Below are 16941 nucleotides of genomic sequence, written 5' to 3'. Positions count from 1 at the left end.
TGTTTAACTACTTTAGACATTTTACTTGATTTATTTTTGTTTTCTATCTTAAGATGTTTGTTTTGACTCGTTGTTTTGTTGGTTGGTAGGGTGATGAAAAAGAAAATTATTACACAACACCAAAAACATTAAATGGATGATGGAAGGAATGAGTTGGTTGAGCAACTCGAACTACAATTGGCGATGATGCAACTTAAGTTGCGAGTTTTAGAAGCAAAAAGAAATTGTAGGCAACCATTTATTCAAGAAGCCTTCCAACCCACACCTTCTTATGGCGAGTATTATGACATGGGGTGCAATGCCATGGAGTGGCAATCACCATTGGAGTATGAGGATCATTTCAATAGTTGGAATTATGAAAATTCTTATTTCACTAAAGAAAGCTTTCAAGGGGGAAATCGATACTATCAAGAGGAGAAACCGAATGTTAGAGACGATCTTCTACAATGCTTCATAGCTACACAAGCTTGGATAGAAAAAAGTATAGCAAACTCGGATGTTATGCTAGAAGAGCAAAGAAGGTCTTTGGCTACCACTATGGAAAATCAAAAGCGAATTGATGATTTGTGCATAGCCATTAGCCTACAAAATGGAACCTTGTATGAGGAACCAATGCCAATGCTAAGTGAAGAGCCTTACGAAGTTGAAGAAGAGCATGAAGCAAAGAGAGATGAGGATCAAGTTTCCAAACCCCTTGAAGTCGAGAACCCAACTTTTTCAACACAACCTCTACAATTCCAAAAGGATGAAGATTTCACAAGCTTTAAAGAATGCAAAGTCAAAAAGTTTGTCGATCCTTACCTCGACCTGGGCGATTCTATGAAGGCTTGCTTCTTTCACTTTTATCTATCTTCATCTTTTGATTTTCACTTTGATTTATCTAATAAGGAATTGTTTGAGTGTTGTGGTACTCTAGATGGTGAACGAGATTACCATGACTCCCGGGATGTCTCAAAAATTGCTAAGCCACCATATTTTTGGGTGGCAACGGATGGAACATGCAAATTTGATGAGAAATGGCCACCGCCTAAGCCTCCACCTCGCTTGTGAGTACGAGATAAGTAACCATTTTCTCCTTCATCCAAACTTATTTCTCCTTTGTGTGAAATAAGTTTGGGGGGAGGGTGAAGATGGGTTACTTATCTCGTTTATCCGTTGTTTATTTATTTAGTTCGTTTAGTTTTCGAATAATGAGATTTTGTCTCTGTTCTTGAGCTTTTCCATGTCTCTTGAGTTTGAGCTTGATTGTTGAAAAACATGAGTTGGATGAAATGTGTGTTGGGCTTATGATATGATTGTTGTTTTTGAAAAAAAAAAATTGTTGTGTGTCACTTGTTGATTTTGCATGTAGAGTTTGAACTTATGACAATGGGCTAAATGTTGTACCTCCAAGAACATGAAAACGAAAATGAGCTTGTGAGAATTGAGCCTTTGATTGTCATACATTTACAATCTCATTTTGTTCTTGAGTGTAAATCATTTGAGCATGTGTGTTGATCTCTAGAACTTGCCATGAGTCCTCTCTTGAAAATAAAAGTAGATGTGTTGTTAATATTGAAGTGATTTAAGGCCATCCTTGTTAGCCACTTGACTTAAATTGTGTCCAAATTCTCATATGATCCTAGTTTACCCTCTTTGTGCCTTGTAGCATTTCTTTGAATTAACCAATGATGGGTAGAACTTAGATTGTTAGTGGTTACTTTGATGAAAATATTTGGGAAATGATTGAAATTGCATATCAAGCTTTGATTGAGTGAAAATCACTAGTCCCCTATGAGCTCCAAAAGAAAAGAAAAGAAAAAGAAAGCAAAAAGAAATGTTGAAATAAAATAGTACAAAGGGGAGTGATTTGCCTTTTGAATCATGGTCTTGATAAGTATTCATAGGGTGAAAAGAAAGAAAAGTGGGGATATTGGTTGATTGATTAGAAAAGAACAATGGTGAATATGACATATTCAATTTGGGAACTGTATGGGATATGAGTCACTTTGCCTATAAACACCTCACCTCACCAAAGAGCTCTCATTGCAACCTAAATAGAAGCCCTTTTTGATCTTTATTTGTAACACATTGAAGTATAGAGAGTTAGGATAAATGGCAAGCTTATGGTAGATTGCATACTTGTTTCAATTTGAGTGCAAACACGTCCATTCTAAACACTTGAGAGTTGAGTGCGTCATTGAAACATCCACTTTGTTAGGATTCAAGCTTGGAGGTTATAATATTGAACTCATTATCACTTGTGACTTCTTGGAATGCATTTCTACTTGTGATGCACTTTTGAAAGATTTTTTGTAAAATTTGAAGCCCTTGAAATGACACCAATTCATGCTCACATGTTTGTTTACTTTTATTTCTCTTCTCTTCGTCGTTTGGGGACAAACAACACTTTAAGTACATTAAAAAAATTTTAAAAAAAATTGAACGGTCAAAAAAGCACAGAAATCGAGGCAGTCAAATTCAAAATTCAAATTTTATTTATTTACTTATTTTTTTTAATCGCGCGTGTAAAATACGCGCTGATTTTGAACGGCCGAGCGGGCTAACGTGTAGCCCTCATGTAACTTAGGGCTGCATCGCCTTACACGATGCGAGCCTTACACGAGTAGGCCGCTATCGTGTAGGCGATGCAGATGCTCTGAATTTTAGCTTGTGTTTGATTTATGACCTCATCAATTTTATTTATATTTAACTAACGTTATTGCTCGTGTTTGATTTCGACTTTAAAAATCTCATTATACTAACCTGTAAAATACTAGGTATTTCGCATTCAAGCTTCATTGTTTCAACGTCTCAACTCAATAAAATCATTTTTATTTTGTTAAATTAACAATTAGGTAAAGAAAAAATGGTCCATGATCGACTCAAATTCTAGACCTTTGGATATTAGAGCTGTCAAATAGGCCGGGTTGGGCCAGTTCGGCCCGACCCATCGGGCTTTCAGATTGTACAAGGTCGGGCCGGGCTGGCCAAAAATCTAATCGGGCTACAATTTCTCAAGCCTAGCCCAATGCCATTCGAGCCATTGGACAGTTTGGCCAAACTCGTCCTATGATTTTTTTTTTCTTAAATTTTTTTTTATATAAAATGATGAAAAATAAAATAAAATAAAGTGGAGAAAGAGACCATCAAAATTGATTTATTAATAATTAATAATTGTCAGATGAGTTTTTTTATAAATATTTTGAGTGAATGGGGATAAAAATATAAAGGTATATGTCCTAAAATAGAAAGACCATACTAATTAATTGTGAACGAAAGAAAATGAAAAAAAAAAAAAACTACGCTTATCGTAGAGCTAAGCACTCTTTTACTAAAAGGATCCCTTCTCGAAGAGCTAAACACTCTTCCATTTCTGCATCAAGGGATGAACTACAACACCTCACACAACGCTTGATCATCTATGATGTAAACGCCCATCCCCACTCCATTATTATGTCTAGTTACACACAGGGGCGGATCCAGGATTTGAGGTTAGGGGGGGGCTGAATTTATTGATCTACGACGTCTGAAGACATTTACACGGGGCGCCCCCGAAACAAATTTTTTTGAGCATTCCGTACACTTCATTTTCATGCATTTTTTTAAAAATCACTTAATATAATAGATAATTATTTGCAATTCAATTAATTCAACATTAAGTAGAATGAAAGCATACAAAAACATACTTTTATGCATTCTTTAAAAAAAATATATTTCATTTTCTAAACAAATAAACTAACTTTCATTGTTAATAATTAGTAATTTTACTTTTAACTTTAGAATGGACTCAAATTCAACATCAAAAATTAAATAAGAAAAAAAAAATAAGGATAAAAATAACATAAATATAACAAATCAATGTGCAATATCAAATACTAATTAATATGGATAGTTGGATATACTATAAATAATGTATTATATTTTTTCTTCTATTTCTTATTTATATACACATATACATACTAGAAATTCTGCACCGCGTAGGACGCGGTGTTTCCATAATTGCTCCGTGAATTATGTGACCAATAACGGCGCTAGTCGAATCATTTTTAAGTGTAGACATATTATACTATGACTTGTAGGTCACAGTTGTAATACAGCAAAGAGTATTTAATTTGTACAGCTAGGAGCAACAATCTACACAATACAATTTATATAAAACCTATTTAAGTATCCTTTTAGACATTACGTGATAAATATACATATTGCATTAAGCTAAAAACTACGTCGAGGCATATACAATGTACATGCAAAAGGTAACCTCAAAATATAGTAGAATGTGACCGACACGGTGTAATAGAGGCAAAAGTCAAAGTACATACAGAAGTTGCTTCAAAGTCTCATAAAATCTCACTTCATTAGTCCAATATTCTTCGCTTGATTGTTCTGCCACTCCTTGACTTGAGTGTTGGTGTTTGTGGGACTCCTTTGCCTAAAAGTTGATGATAATATTAATAAAATTAGTTAATGACAAACATAATGTATTTGCATAATATCCTATATCATTGGTGATTTGATTTAGAACTATTAACACCGTTGCCTCATGTAGAATACTAACCTTTATTATGCTCGACAACCACTTCAGTAAGTTGGTGGGATGAATCAGATATGCTAGCTTTGTATCTTGTCTTTTAAGTTATTAGACTTCATTTTCTTCGCCTTCTTTGCTGATAATGTTGCACAGAAACTCCCATCAATCCTGGGTTTTAAAAAGCGCGCGCCTTAGGCTAGGCGCATGGGTAGGGGGCTTTCTGGTGGGAGGCGCGGCTGCCTACAAGAGGCGCACCCTGGGCGCAGAAAGCGGGCACCTAGGCGCGCTTTCCTTAGGGGAAATTCCTTTTTCAGGCGGCACAGCCTAATTAAAAGGCTGTGTTCAGCCGCAACTTTTTATTAGAAGGGGCCCAGCTGCAACTTTTACTTTGCCATTAAGTAATATATGAAGGTAAATTTAATATTAATTTATTACCCATTCAACCCCATGTATTATTAATTTATTAGTAATTACCCATTCAGCCGCAACTTTTAATAAAAAGGGGCCCAGCTGCAACTTTTATACAAATACACAAAGTATTTGCCTCTTAAAAGTAATATATGGAGGTATAAACCCATAATGTATATCTTTTTTTAATTTTTATATGGTGTTATTTATTGTTTTAAATTAAATATTTGTATATTTTAAGTATTTGTGTTTTAAGTATGTATTTTAAGTAGAAAATATATTATAGATAAATATATTAGAATTTTTATATTTTAGGTGCGTCTCGCCTACGAAAAGCCTGCGCCTGAGCTTAAAGCCCTGCGCCTAGGCTCCGGGGCATGTTTGCGCCTCGTGCGCCTTGGGCTTTTTTAAACCCAGCATCAATCATACAAGAACACACTTCAAAGATTAAGTGTCTATATAATGACAATAGTTTTTCTCTAGTTTTTCAGTTTTGTACCCTTAGCTACATGTTTGTCCTTAGCTTGAGTTATTTTAGTCTTCTTCGATGTTTATGCCACAAGGTCATGTTTCTCCCGGTATAGTGTGCCTAAATGATTGAGTTAATATTGTTAACAACGAAGAATATTAGAAACGAAAATTTATCTAATTGGTTGAATAATTTACCCGTCAAAGGTAGACATGACTCCATATGAGAATCTTCAACAAGTTTGCTATCAGTTGCTCTCCACAAATTCATCTAAAAATAAAGTTGCTTAATTATATTTGTATACGTTTTATAAGTAGTTGGAGCTAAGCAAGTAACCGGTACATATGTCTATTGGTTTAGATTTCATGGTAATGGTAGTTCAAAACATGAATAGATTAGCATAAGCGATATCAATTTAAAATTAGAATGTTTAGATGTGCATGCTTGAGGATCTTTGATCTTCATGTTTACCTGACCTTATGACGTCATGCTAATGTTTTTAGCTTTCTTTTGTATTTTTAAAATTTCTAACAATGACACAATAATATTTCATCATTTGCTTGATTAATAAATTCTAGAAGATTTAAAATACTATCTAGCTATCATGTCTAACTATTACCTGATAGAGGCTTATCCAAATGTGCATCAAAATTCTCAATCGTATCATCATTATCTAACATTACAAAACCAACATAAATATTGTTAGATCAATCATTATTCTTATATTAGTTATACAATTTCTCCATTGCAATAAAAAAGTCAAAAATTCACTACTCATGGAAAAGAATATTGAAAGTTTCATCAACATCTATCCAAAGTGATAAGAATAATCCTCATTTTCACTAAGCCATGATTATCATTTTCTGGTGGAAAACATATCATGAAAATCTTTAGCAAAATCTACTAAATCTTGTAATAATAATTGAATACCTGAATCTTCAGAAAGATCAAAGTGTACAACTTTTTTTATTTTGCTAACAAATCTTCTTTTGATTTTTCCAATGTTACATAATATAGAATATGTATTGAACTCGATTTCTTAGATGAATAAAATATGAAAATTAAACCTAGAAAATTTCTTATTGGGTGTGCGTGCATTTTTTCATCACATAAATATTTGTTATTATATATGTAAAAAAAAAAAATACACATGTCTAACCTAGATTCTTTTAAAATAAATTTCTAAATTTTGGTGACACACCTCTTTTAGCCGATTCCAATACACAATTCATACTGTCATTTCTTGAATCTTCGGATAGAACAATAAAGCAAATTTTCTTTTTACCCCTGAAGATTTCTATGATGGAGAAGCAATATGATTATATTAAATGAATTTGCAATATCAAGTATCTATTTATAACTGTGGATGTGATACCTGATATTGGTTTATCATCATCACAAGAAAGACTATCTTCAAATGAGCTTCCAATTGTGCCTGTTGTTGCAAAATTATAATTATTATCTTTTCAAGCAAGAATAGCATATCATAATCATTTTCACCTTTGATGTGTTCAACATGGCTTTCTTGGGACATTTTTCCCCTTGCCTTTAGCTTTGGCAGCAATCTTTGCTCGAATGTCTTTATCATTATCTATATTAATTGCAGTAATCATCATTACAAAAAACTAAAATTAATTTTATCTTAATTTAACTAAAATGTTCATATTTAATTACAATAAATATTAATTGGTTGCAATCACAAAATGAGTTGGAAATATTTCACCTAATGAATCATGAAAAACCAATTGCCTCGTCGCACTTTTTAGCACCCCTAAAAGAATTAAAATACTTAAATTATTATCATCTTAATTGAATAATACATAGAATAGAAGAAAAAATTATACAAACCTTGCTCTAGATGAACTTCGTCAGGTTCAAAGCTAATTTTCTCAGATGGTATTGCAGCATCATCTTGTAAAATCTCAATAGCATCTGCAGTGAAAGTACAAACATCTTTAAATATTCGACTTTTTATCTTTAAGAGTAAGACAATATTGCATAGGCGTTGCCTAAGAAAATCCAAATGTCTTACGGGTCCCTACAATTTTTAAAAGGGTATTATTCAATTTTGTAAATGTGATAATACTCGACCATTGTATAGTAGAATACTCACCCGATTTTGTTTTTTATAAAACTCAGAAGGATCTAGACCAAGAAGTTTTTGAGCTTCTTTCCCCAGAAAAGTGACTTCCACTTGTCCAGACGCATCAAAGACCATGAGACTAAATCTGAAGTTGTAGTAAAATCAAGTGTTCTAATATACACACTTGTACAAATCTATATGAGGTAATTAAGAAAAGATGTATTAATAGATATATTAGCACCTCCGATTTTCTATTCTCATATTCTTGCATGGTGTTGAGTAACACATGAACTCCGTACCATATGAGGCAGCTGTCTTTGTGGAACATATTGGACAACCAATGTAAAAGTAGTCTTGGTATTCATTTTCCAATCTTGCTTTAACTTTTACATTAAATTATGTATTCTGAAAAACAAATTAACAAAATGTTAAATTCATGTTACTTGTGCAAGTACAATATAAAGTAAGTCACCTCTTTATTCTGCAATATTTGATCCACTTTAGTAATCTGCAGAGGTTGCTTGGGTGAGCGCAACACTTTCTTTTCAAAAAAACCACCAGTTTGTACTAACATGTTAATGGCCTCTTCATTCTCTTGCTTCATGTTTATGATAATTATAAGCAAGTTAGGAACAAAAATATTCACATGATAAGGTTCTTAATTGTTATACAGATTATACAATACCATCTATCTAGTTCAATTAGCATTTCACTCTCAGAGCCATCCAAGACAATTGACTGAGCATTGGTGGTCAGACTCAATCCTGAACATTAAAGACTAACTATCATCGATTGTGCCTAACAATTTATGTATGTATAATTTATCTGACCATGTAAAATCATGCATACCGTAATATGACACGACTGAAAATTTCAACAACAACGGTGTCCTATTCGAAATAGGTTCCAATTTAGCATAGATCTCATCGGATACAGAATCTTCCCAGAATGTCACCACGAACGTTTCCAGCCTACATTTCCATGAATTATGTTATTATAAACTAAACTAAACATATGTAAAGAAATAGGAAAACAATAACTCATTGTGTATCTAACATACTCTGTATCAATAGCAGCATACTCACGAATGACTTTACCCTGTCCTTTGATTGTGACTACCCGAGGTTCATGGGTACCAATAATGACACAAGCAGTATCTAAGTAAGAGAAGAAAATGATTAATTAACATTTAAGTCACACTAAAATAATCTCGTTCTAAAATATAATAAGCACAATAATTCTTTTCCTAAACTTACACAAGATATTGATAAAATAAATATAGAAATATCATTCACAATTCTTCAATAATTAAGTTGCTTAGCTTAACTGATCAATATGTCTTTGTTGAGAGGAATTTGTGGAACTCGCAACTTGGAGTTGTTCTAAAACATAGTCCACCAGTCGGTATCGAATCATTTGGTTCTTCATTCACCGAAGTATCTTTTCTGAACTTCCATTGGTAATTACATGTCACAATTGGATTCCTTTATTGCTTTGGATCAGAAACATAGGCTCCTTTCACCATGTAAACATTACCCTCTTGAAGCACATATTTGAACCTATCTATATTATCATGGAATATCACAGCATCAAGAGTGTGGCCCTAAAAAGAACAAAAAAATTAATATATGTCACCTTTTAAAGGTAAGAAAAACTCACAACAACAACTTAAATGTAAGGGATACTCATTAACTTACCAAGCCATCACCCAAGATTAGTTTCTGAAATTTATTAAGATTATTGTTAGCTTGCTTAGCTCCTAGCTTCTTGATCACTCTCACCTTGCATTTCCATTCCTTCATTCCTAGTAGAATCTCATTCATTGGAATCATACGCTCTTCCATTTCTTTTGACAACTTAATTAGATCATGGCAATAAGTAACAAAAACATTTTAATTACCACTACAAGAATTATGGACATAGACTACAGAAAATAGACGACAAACATGGAAAACATGTTGTCTATTTCTCAATAGACATCAGACATCTTGAGGCACGTCATCTATATAGGGCGCTAAAAGACAACATGCCTGAAAATTGTCGTCTATTGTGTTATAGACGACGTACTCAAGCGCGTCGTCTATGAGCGCCCTATATAGACGACGCGGTTCCGAAACTCGTCGTCTATACCTTTAGTAGACGACATGTATTGCCTGATGTTGTGTATTGCTCGATACATAGATGACGAGATACCAAGCTTGTCGTCAGATTCAATAATTTTTTAATTGAGTCGTGCCCTGCTCAAACCCAAAGCTTGTCGTCAGATACCAAGCCGCGCCGCTCACAACGTCTCCGCCGTTGCACCACCCATCCATCAGAATCTCCGCCGTCCAGCATCGTCGTCGGTCCACTGCCGCACCTGGCCGCCGGATTCCCGTGCGTCACCGCCGATTGCTGCGCCTAGCCTTCGCCGCCGATTCCCATCGATTGGAGGTTAATTTTAGCGATTTCTCTCCATCCTCCTCCAACCGCCATCGAATGCGACCTAGGCTGCTGCAGCCGCCGCTGCCGCCGTCGAATTCCACCGCTGCCAAGCCCTCTGCCGCCGCCGTCGGATTCCGCCGCTGCCAAGTAAATTCTCTTCTTTAATTTCAGTATATTGGGTGGCTTTTTCAGAAATTTCATTACTGAAATTACATTAGAACTTAGAAGTTAGAACAATATTGCGTTGTATACTTTCCCTGAATTGCTGCTTTGTTTTTAGCATCCTTTATTCTTTGTTACTGAAATTAGCTTCAAGTTCCTTTTAATTTCTGTGTGGTCGTTTGTAGTTTGGCTGAATCAGATATCTGTAATTGGCTTTCCATGATTATCAATTGAATAACTTTTGCCAATGGTTGCAGAATTTGCTTGTCCGAGAAGGCAAGGAAATGGATTCAGTGCTTTATACATATCGGAGTTGTGTTAAAGCCCTTCCACAGGTCAATTGAATCACCTTCGTCCTCTGAACTATATCAAATTTTCAGTTCGTGATTTCATGCTTCCACATTTACTCACGCTTTAGATTTATAAAACTTATCTTACAAAATCTTACATAATTAAGGCAAAAAAGGCATCAATGGCTAGAAAATTATGTAGTATGGCTGATTCAGAAAGAAGGAACAGACTCTGGAATGTAATTCTGTAACTTGTAGACTTCTGAAAATCTCGTATTCTCATTAAGTGTACTAATCTTTGTTGTTGTAATCTGTTCTAAGCTATACTCAAAGTCTTCATGCCTAACTGAAATTGTGTAAACAGCTGCGGTGGAATCGGTGTTCCCGCGACCAAGAGTTGGGAGTGCTTATTGAATAATGGACTATCACTTGTTCTAAGCAGTTGCTGCTGCTTATTGAATTGACTAAGAGTGCTTACATCTCAAGAATCTTATATTAAAAAGCTTAAGACTTGCTTGTACTGATCTGGTGATCATGCTTGATTCTCAATTCATAAGCACTTGGCTTAACTCCGTTGCGTTTTGGTATTTCTTTTGCTGAATTCATTCTATAATGTACCGAGTATAATAGAGATTACGTACAGCACGTTCTGCTGATTATGACCTGATACTTGTTAAACTAGTTTCAGCCTTATACGTTATTTTCAATTAAATATCCTGAAATGAATCTGTAATACTAGTATACAACTTGGTAATAGCACGTACTTGTATACTTTGCTTTGTATGTGCTGATTGTAACTATTTTCATTTTCAGAATATTTTATATGAGATAATAGCTGGGCTTCGCAATGTAAGTGCTGATGCACCTAGTTCTTCTGCTGCACCTCGTAGCATTTCATCTACAAAATCTGTGGGGGAACTACTCTCTGACATAGCACCTGTCTGTAATGTAAATCTTTCCCCCTTCAATTGATCCGTCTTTGGAATTTTAGAAGTGTAAAATTCTGTTCAGAATTCCTAAAAAAATGGTCATTTATTAAGATATAAAAAGCTGCATTTTCAATTTTATATGATAATTATTGCAGGATGCTTTGACTTCTGAAGAAGCTGATCTAAAGATTCTCAGCGGCAGTAGCACATCACCTCAAGAGGTACTCGCATCTGAACCTAGTTCAAGTGAAGCATGATTACACTGAGCTACTTCTATGAATCTAAAGCTCTTGAAATTCAATTTGTTAGGACAAGCAAACAGCCCAAAATGAAGAGTGTTGCTCCTACACGAGCTCAAGCAGAGAAAGTATGCCTGTCTCAATTTTACTTTGATATTTAAATCCTTGTTCAATGCTCTGTTTGCCTTGGATATAGAATTCCTGTCACCACTCTCTATTCCAGTTGAGACTCTCTAAACGACGAGAGCTCGTGAATAGAAATAAGGTGAATTCTTAAGTTCATGTTTTGAGTTTCCAGAAAGGATGTATATGTATACCCGCCCCTTATTTTTGTTGATCAGTTTTGGTGTATACTGATATAAAAATATCAGTATTCTGATCAATTTTTTGGAAGCCAAGATTATCACAATCAAGTTTATGATGAACTTGCTGGGAGACTATTGACAACATGGATTAGTTACTTTATCTGAGGAGAAACTTTTATGTATTTTCTAAGATATTTGAACCCAGAAAGTGAGAAATAGCTAGTGTACGCATCTTCATGTTATAATTTACCTGGCATGTCAATTTTGGAATATAGTCATTAGAATTATTCGTTACAGGAGTTTAAATTTCTGCTGTCTGTTGTAAATTTGTTATTTCAAAGCTTTACCATCTCATATTGCTAAGTCTTAATCTTGATTTTTCACCTGTTGATGTGCTTGAGTGATTTCATTTATACTATATTTATTTACGGGGATGATTGACTGATGAAACTTTCCTGTGCTTAGATGGAAGCACAAGGTTCAGTGGACGGGCATGTTATTGAGATTTGTGCTGATGCACCAACGATGGAGAGGGTCTCTGGTGGAACCAAGGGTTGTGAGGGTGCAGCATGTGGATTCTCTGATGCCAAGACGAGCTCTAAGGATGCACAAGAGAGATCTGCCTCTATGAGGAAACTTTTGATTGCAGTTGTTTTGTGTGTAATCTTTATGAGTGTGGAAGTTGCTGGGGGTATCAAAGCCAATAGTCTGGCAATATTGACTGACGCAGCTCATTTGCTATCAGATGTTGCTTCCTTTGCTATCTCTTTGTTTTCACTGTGGGCTGCAGGATAGTTTGGTTATTTGATCTTTCCTACTGGGTGATGGAATATTTGGATTTCAGGTATAGGAGAAAGAGGGAAAAGCTGGTTGAAAGGACTGCAGTTTCGCGCTTGCCTACTAAATGGGGTTCGTTTATGGTATACTGTTATCGTTCAAAACTGGACGAGAAGAGCATATTGCGCTTGTGAAGGTAGAAAACGAAGAAAGCATTCAGTGTCAAGATATAGTGTTGTTGGTGAAAGTAGTTTGAAGTTTTATGGCTGTGTTGATTCAGAGAGACATAGGGAATGGGCAGGATGTTCTTATGAGGGTTCACTAGGAGTGTTTGACAGGCGACATTTTTGGATCAAGGCGATGCACAATATTTTATTGGGTTTGACGTAGAATGTTTGTATGATGGATACTTTTTCAATGTAGGATGATAAAGAATATTTGAAATTAATAAATGACATTTTTATTATTCGTGTATATATTTTAAATTATTTATTATGAATTTTTAGATTTAATAAAATATTTATTTGAAAAATAGGAAATTTAAGTATAACTGAGAATTAAAATAAAAAATTAAAAAATTCAACGAATAGACAACGAGCTTGTTAGCTAATAGACAACGCGCATACGCGTGTTGTCTATTTTCTAATAGACGACGCGCTTGTTCTCGTTGTCTATCAGCTAATAGACAACATGCGCATGCGCGTTGTCTATCAGCTAATAGACAACACCTTCATAGATGACATGCGATTTTCAAATAGATGACGCGCTTCGCATGTTGTCTATTAGCATTTTTCTTGTAGTGTACAAAACAAAGAATAACAGTTAGATCAAATAAATAGATTCAAATATATAGGGTGCCGCTATTCAATGAACCACTCTAAGTCTATAAAATAAGACCAACTATTAACCATAAATCACTAGTATTTAAACGGCTGTGATTAAAAATTAAATGGTTGATGCTGATGAGCAGCTAAGAAAGCTGCTGCTGATGCCGATGCCGACACTGGGCAGTACTCTCAACGCAGACAATGACACAAGAAACTGAGCCACAACTCAGCTAAAGCCGATGCCGACGCCGACAGCGGCCAGTACTCTCAATGCAGACAACGACACAAGAAACCGTGCTCCATGGAAGAAGAGAGACACAAGATGTTTATCTTGATCCGTGGAGTAGTTGAACTTATCTCTTATACAAATGATAACACGGTGATGACAAGGACTCTCAGAGGGTCGATTATTTCCGTTGTTCCTTAGGATCTCAAAACATAGTTTCTGCTCTGCTTTTTGAATGGATAGCATGTGTAGTAGAGCATTCAAGTGATACTCCGTGCTCTTGTCCCCAACTTCAATAAAGGATTCATTGACTAAACCATCTAAATATAGAGAGTATCATCAGCCACGTCGACAAGGTCACATACCAAAAAATTTAGGATTCTCCCCTCTACCAATTTCTTATCCCTCACAATATCCACAATCTCTCGCATCTCTTTAATTACCTTTTCGTCATTTGGTTCATGCCTTCGATAATTAGTGTCGAGCTTCTGTATCAGTGATAAGAGGAGGGCCTCCGACATGTTCTGCTTCGACCAAACTGCCCTAATAGCAAGTTTTGTTATTTATCTTGTGATATTTTCAATTGATACAACTAATTCTGATTCAATTTTGACAATAGCAAATAAGCAAGCATTGTAAATTTGTATTCCACAAGAAAGAGAATAGACGTATTGGATTCCGTAAACCAGAATTAAGATAACATACCTGTGCTTCTGGCGATGGACCAACGACACAAGAAACTCAGCCAAGACTCTCTGTTCCCGATCGGCGCCCTCAAAGCAATCAACAATGCAAGAAACCCAACCACAAGACTCTAATTCGATTGTGTTGTGCTGAGCCCTGTTTTTTGTAAAAATTCTAGGGTTATTTAAAAAATTAATGATAAAAAGCAGGGTGCAGAAATCAAACTCACCTCCTTGCGTTGTTGATGTAGTGGATTTGTCTAGTGTGATTTTTTGTTGGATTATGATCAGATTATCCACTTTCACCGGGCAAAGATTTTCACCGGGCAAAGATTGACAGGAAATCTCGTTCTTTTTTTGTTGCGAAACTGTAAACATAGAAAGTAAAAAGTGAAAGTGAAGAAGAAAAATCTGCAGAGCTGTTAAAGATAAAACAGATATTTTTTTTTTTTTACAAAAACCCACAAATGAAACAAAAATTACGAAAATACCATAGGCACTATTTTTTCTACAGTACTATTCCTATCAATAGTAGCCAAGTTCTCTCTTATTAAGATTGTTAAATATATATACATGTATAAAATAAATATCTATATTTATAAATAAAAAAAAAAGTTTGGGAGGGGGCTCCCTAGCCCCCCTGAATCCGCCACTGGTTACACATTATTATGTCTTTGGTCTTTGAAATCAATTGAAATGGTTTCACACTGCTTTACTAATACTAAAATATTGGACAGAATTTCCTGTAACAACCATATATATATATATATATATATAGGGAATGTATATATATATATAAATATATTATTGTTTATATTGCATGATATATTATTATATGCAGTAATACTATTACTCGATGTTGCTGGAATTGCATTAGCATAGGTTTTAATTAATGGATTTTGGTTTTGTTAAATCGATCCATATGTTTTATATTGACTTCTATGCACTATCAAACAAAAGAAAAGAAAAACAAAAGGAAAAAGGGCATAGAGAGAGAGAGAGGAAATGCTTGGTTCTTGATTGTATCTATCTATACCGCACATTAATCAATTGTTTTGTTAAAGAATGAAGACAGATTTGCATTAATTAGCATATATATAGTTTAATATGAAAGATTAGCTAGTAAAAAACACAAAATCTTGAGTACACCCGGATAGGGATGTCAGTGGGTAGGTATTACCCGAATCAGAACCATTAAAATTATTCTGGTTTTGGATTTGGAACCACCCGTTAATTACCCATGGGCCAAATAAGACCCATGGACCCAATAATACCCAGTAACCCATACACCAAGTCCCAAAAATTTTTCCTCCCCAATCCCACCCTAGCCCCGCCAGCCCCGCCACCCCCACCCCACCCACCCCCACCCTCCCCCTCCCAATTTTTTTTTTTTAATTTTTTTAAAAAAATTTCCTCCCCAATCCCACCCCAGCCCCGCCACCCCCACCCACCCCACCCACCCCCCACCCCCCTCCCAAAATTTTTTTTTTAAATTTTTTCCTCCCCAATCCCACCCCAGCCCCGCCCCCCCACCCCCCACCCCCCTCCCCCCCCAATTTTTTTTTTTTAAATTTTTTTAAAAAATTTTCCTCCCCAATTCCACCCCAGCCCCGCCACCCCCACCCCCACCCACTCCACCGCCCTCACCCCTACCCACCCCCCCCCAATTTTTTTTTTTATTTTTTCACCCCATCCCCCCTGCCAAAAAAATTATTTTTTTATTTTTTAAAAATTTTCTACCCACCCCCACCGACCGCAACCCCTCCCCCATTTTTTTAAATTATATTTATGTCGTTCAGCTCTATAGCTTCCTATCAACACTCGCACTTTTGTTACATAATTTCAAATATAATAGATCGAACTATTTAATAAACGATAACAAAAAATTACAAAATGATACACGCCGTTTTCATTGTTCAATCAAATTCTTGACCTATAAAGCGGTGGGGAGAAAATTTTAAAGGGGCGGGGGGTTGGTGGATGGGTGGGGATGGGGAGAAAATTTTTTAAAAAAATAATTTTTTTTGAGGTAGGGGTGGGGGTGGCAGAGGTGGGATTGGGGAGAAATTTTTTTTAAAAAAATTAGGGGGTGGGGGGTAGGTGGGGAGGAAAAAAAATATTGGGGGTGGGGTGGGGGTGGCGGGGCTGGTGTGGGATTGGGGAGGAAATTTTTTTTAAAAAAGTAAAAAAAAAAAAATTGGGGGGGGGGGGGGTGGGGGGTGGGTATGGGTGAGGGCGGTGGGGTGGGGGTGGCGGGGCTGGGGTGGGGTGGAATTTGGGAGGAAAAATTTTTAAAAAAATAAAAAAAAAAAGTTTTTTTGGGGGGGTGGGTGGGGGTGGGGTGGGATTGGGGAGGAAAAAATTTTAAAAATTTTTTTTTAAAAAAATTTTTTTTTGGGGGGGGGGGGTTGGGGGTGGGTGGGGGTGGCGGGGCTGGGGTGGGATTGGGGAGGAAATTTTTTTAAAAAAATTAAAAAAAAATTGGGGGGGGGGTGGGGTGGGTGGGGTGGGCGTGGGGGGTGGGTGGTGGTGGGTTAGCGGCAAAACATGTCGGGTCGGACCGGACCCATAACAAACGGGTCGGGTCGGATCTGACCCGTTAGGTTTTG

The 16941-nt window shown here is 35.9% G+C and overlaps 1 protein-coding gene and 2 long non-coding RNA genes across 3 annotated transcripts; 1 reads left to right on the top strand and 2 right to left on the bottom strand.

Annotated features, from left to right (window-relative positions):
- Positions 1-4249: 4249 nt before the first annotated feature.
- On the bottom strand, positions 4250-5652 carry LOC130995120 (uncharacterized). Its single transcript, XR_009092058.1, has 3 exons — positions 5418-5652; positions 4538-4646; positions 4250-4411 (listed from the first exon to the last, which is right to left on the bottom strand). It is a non-coding gene; the product is annotated as an uncharacterized LOC130995120 (long non-coding RNA).
- Positions 5653-6887: 1235 nt separating this feature from the next.
- On the bottom strand, positions 6888-8115 carry LOC130995119 (uncharacterized). The gene is made up of 6 exons (XR_009092057.1): positions 7943-8115; positions 7712-7875; positions 7501-7615; positions 7236-7319; positions 7111-7158; positions 6888-6978 (listed from the first exon to the last, which is right to left on the bottom strand). It is a non-coding gene; the product is annotated as an uncharacterized LOC130995119 (long non-coding RNA).
- A 1833-nt stretch (positions 8116-9948) lies between these two features.
- On the top strand, positions 9949-13031 carry LOC130994497 (uncharacterized). The gene is made up of 8 exons (XM_057919540.1): positions 9949-10041; positions 10314-10391; positions 11160-11294; positions 11431-11496; positions 11585-11642; positions 11711-11779; positions 12285-12792; positions 12877-13031. Exons 1-6 carry the CDS (start codon positions 9949-9951, stop codon positions 11749-11751), a joined length of 471 nt encoding a protein of 156 aa, XP_057775523.1. The 3' UTR covers positions 11752-11779; positions 12285-12792; positions 12877-13031.
- Positions 13032-16941: the final 3910 nt, after the last annotated feature.

Source organism: Salvia miltiorrhiza, chromosome 7 (assembly GCF_028751815.1).
Source record: "Salvia miltiorrhiza cultivar Shanhuang (shh) chromosome 7, IMPLAD_Smil_shh, whole genome shotgun sequence".
NCBI lineage: Eukaryota > Viridiplantae > Streptophyta > Magnoliopsida > Lamiales > Lamiaceae > Salvia > Salvia miltiorrhiza.
The sequence above is the reverse complement of the archived record's forward strand: the minus strand, read 5'-3'. Positions and strand labels throughout refer to the sequence as shown.

Bases quoted from the DNA above. Each gene is read 5' to 3' on its own strand.
- LOC130994497 (XM_057919540.1), top strand. From the start codon at position 9,949: ATGCGACCTAGGCTGCTGCAGCCGCCGCTGCCGCCGTCGAATTCCACC. The intron at 10,042-10,313 runs GTAAATTCTCTT...CAATGGTTGCAG, and splicing joins TCGGATTCCGCCGCTGCCAA to AATTTGCTTGTCCGAGAAGG. The intron at 10,392-11,159 runs GTCAATTGAATC...TTTCATTTTCAG, and splicing joins GTGTTAAAGCCCTTCCACAG to AATATTTTATATGAGATAAT.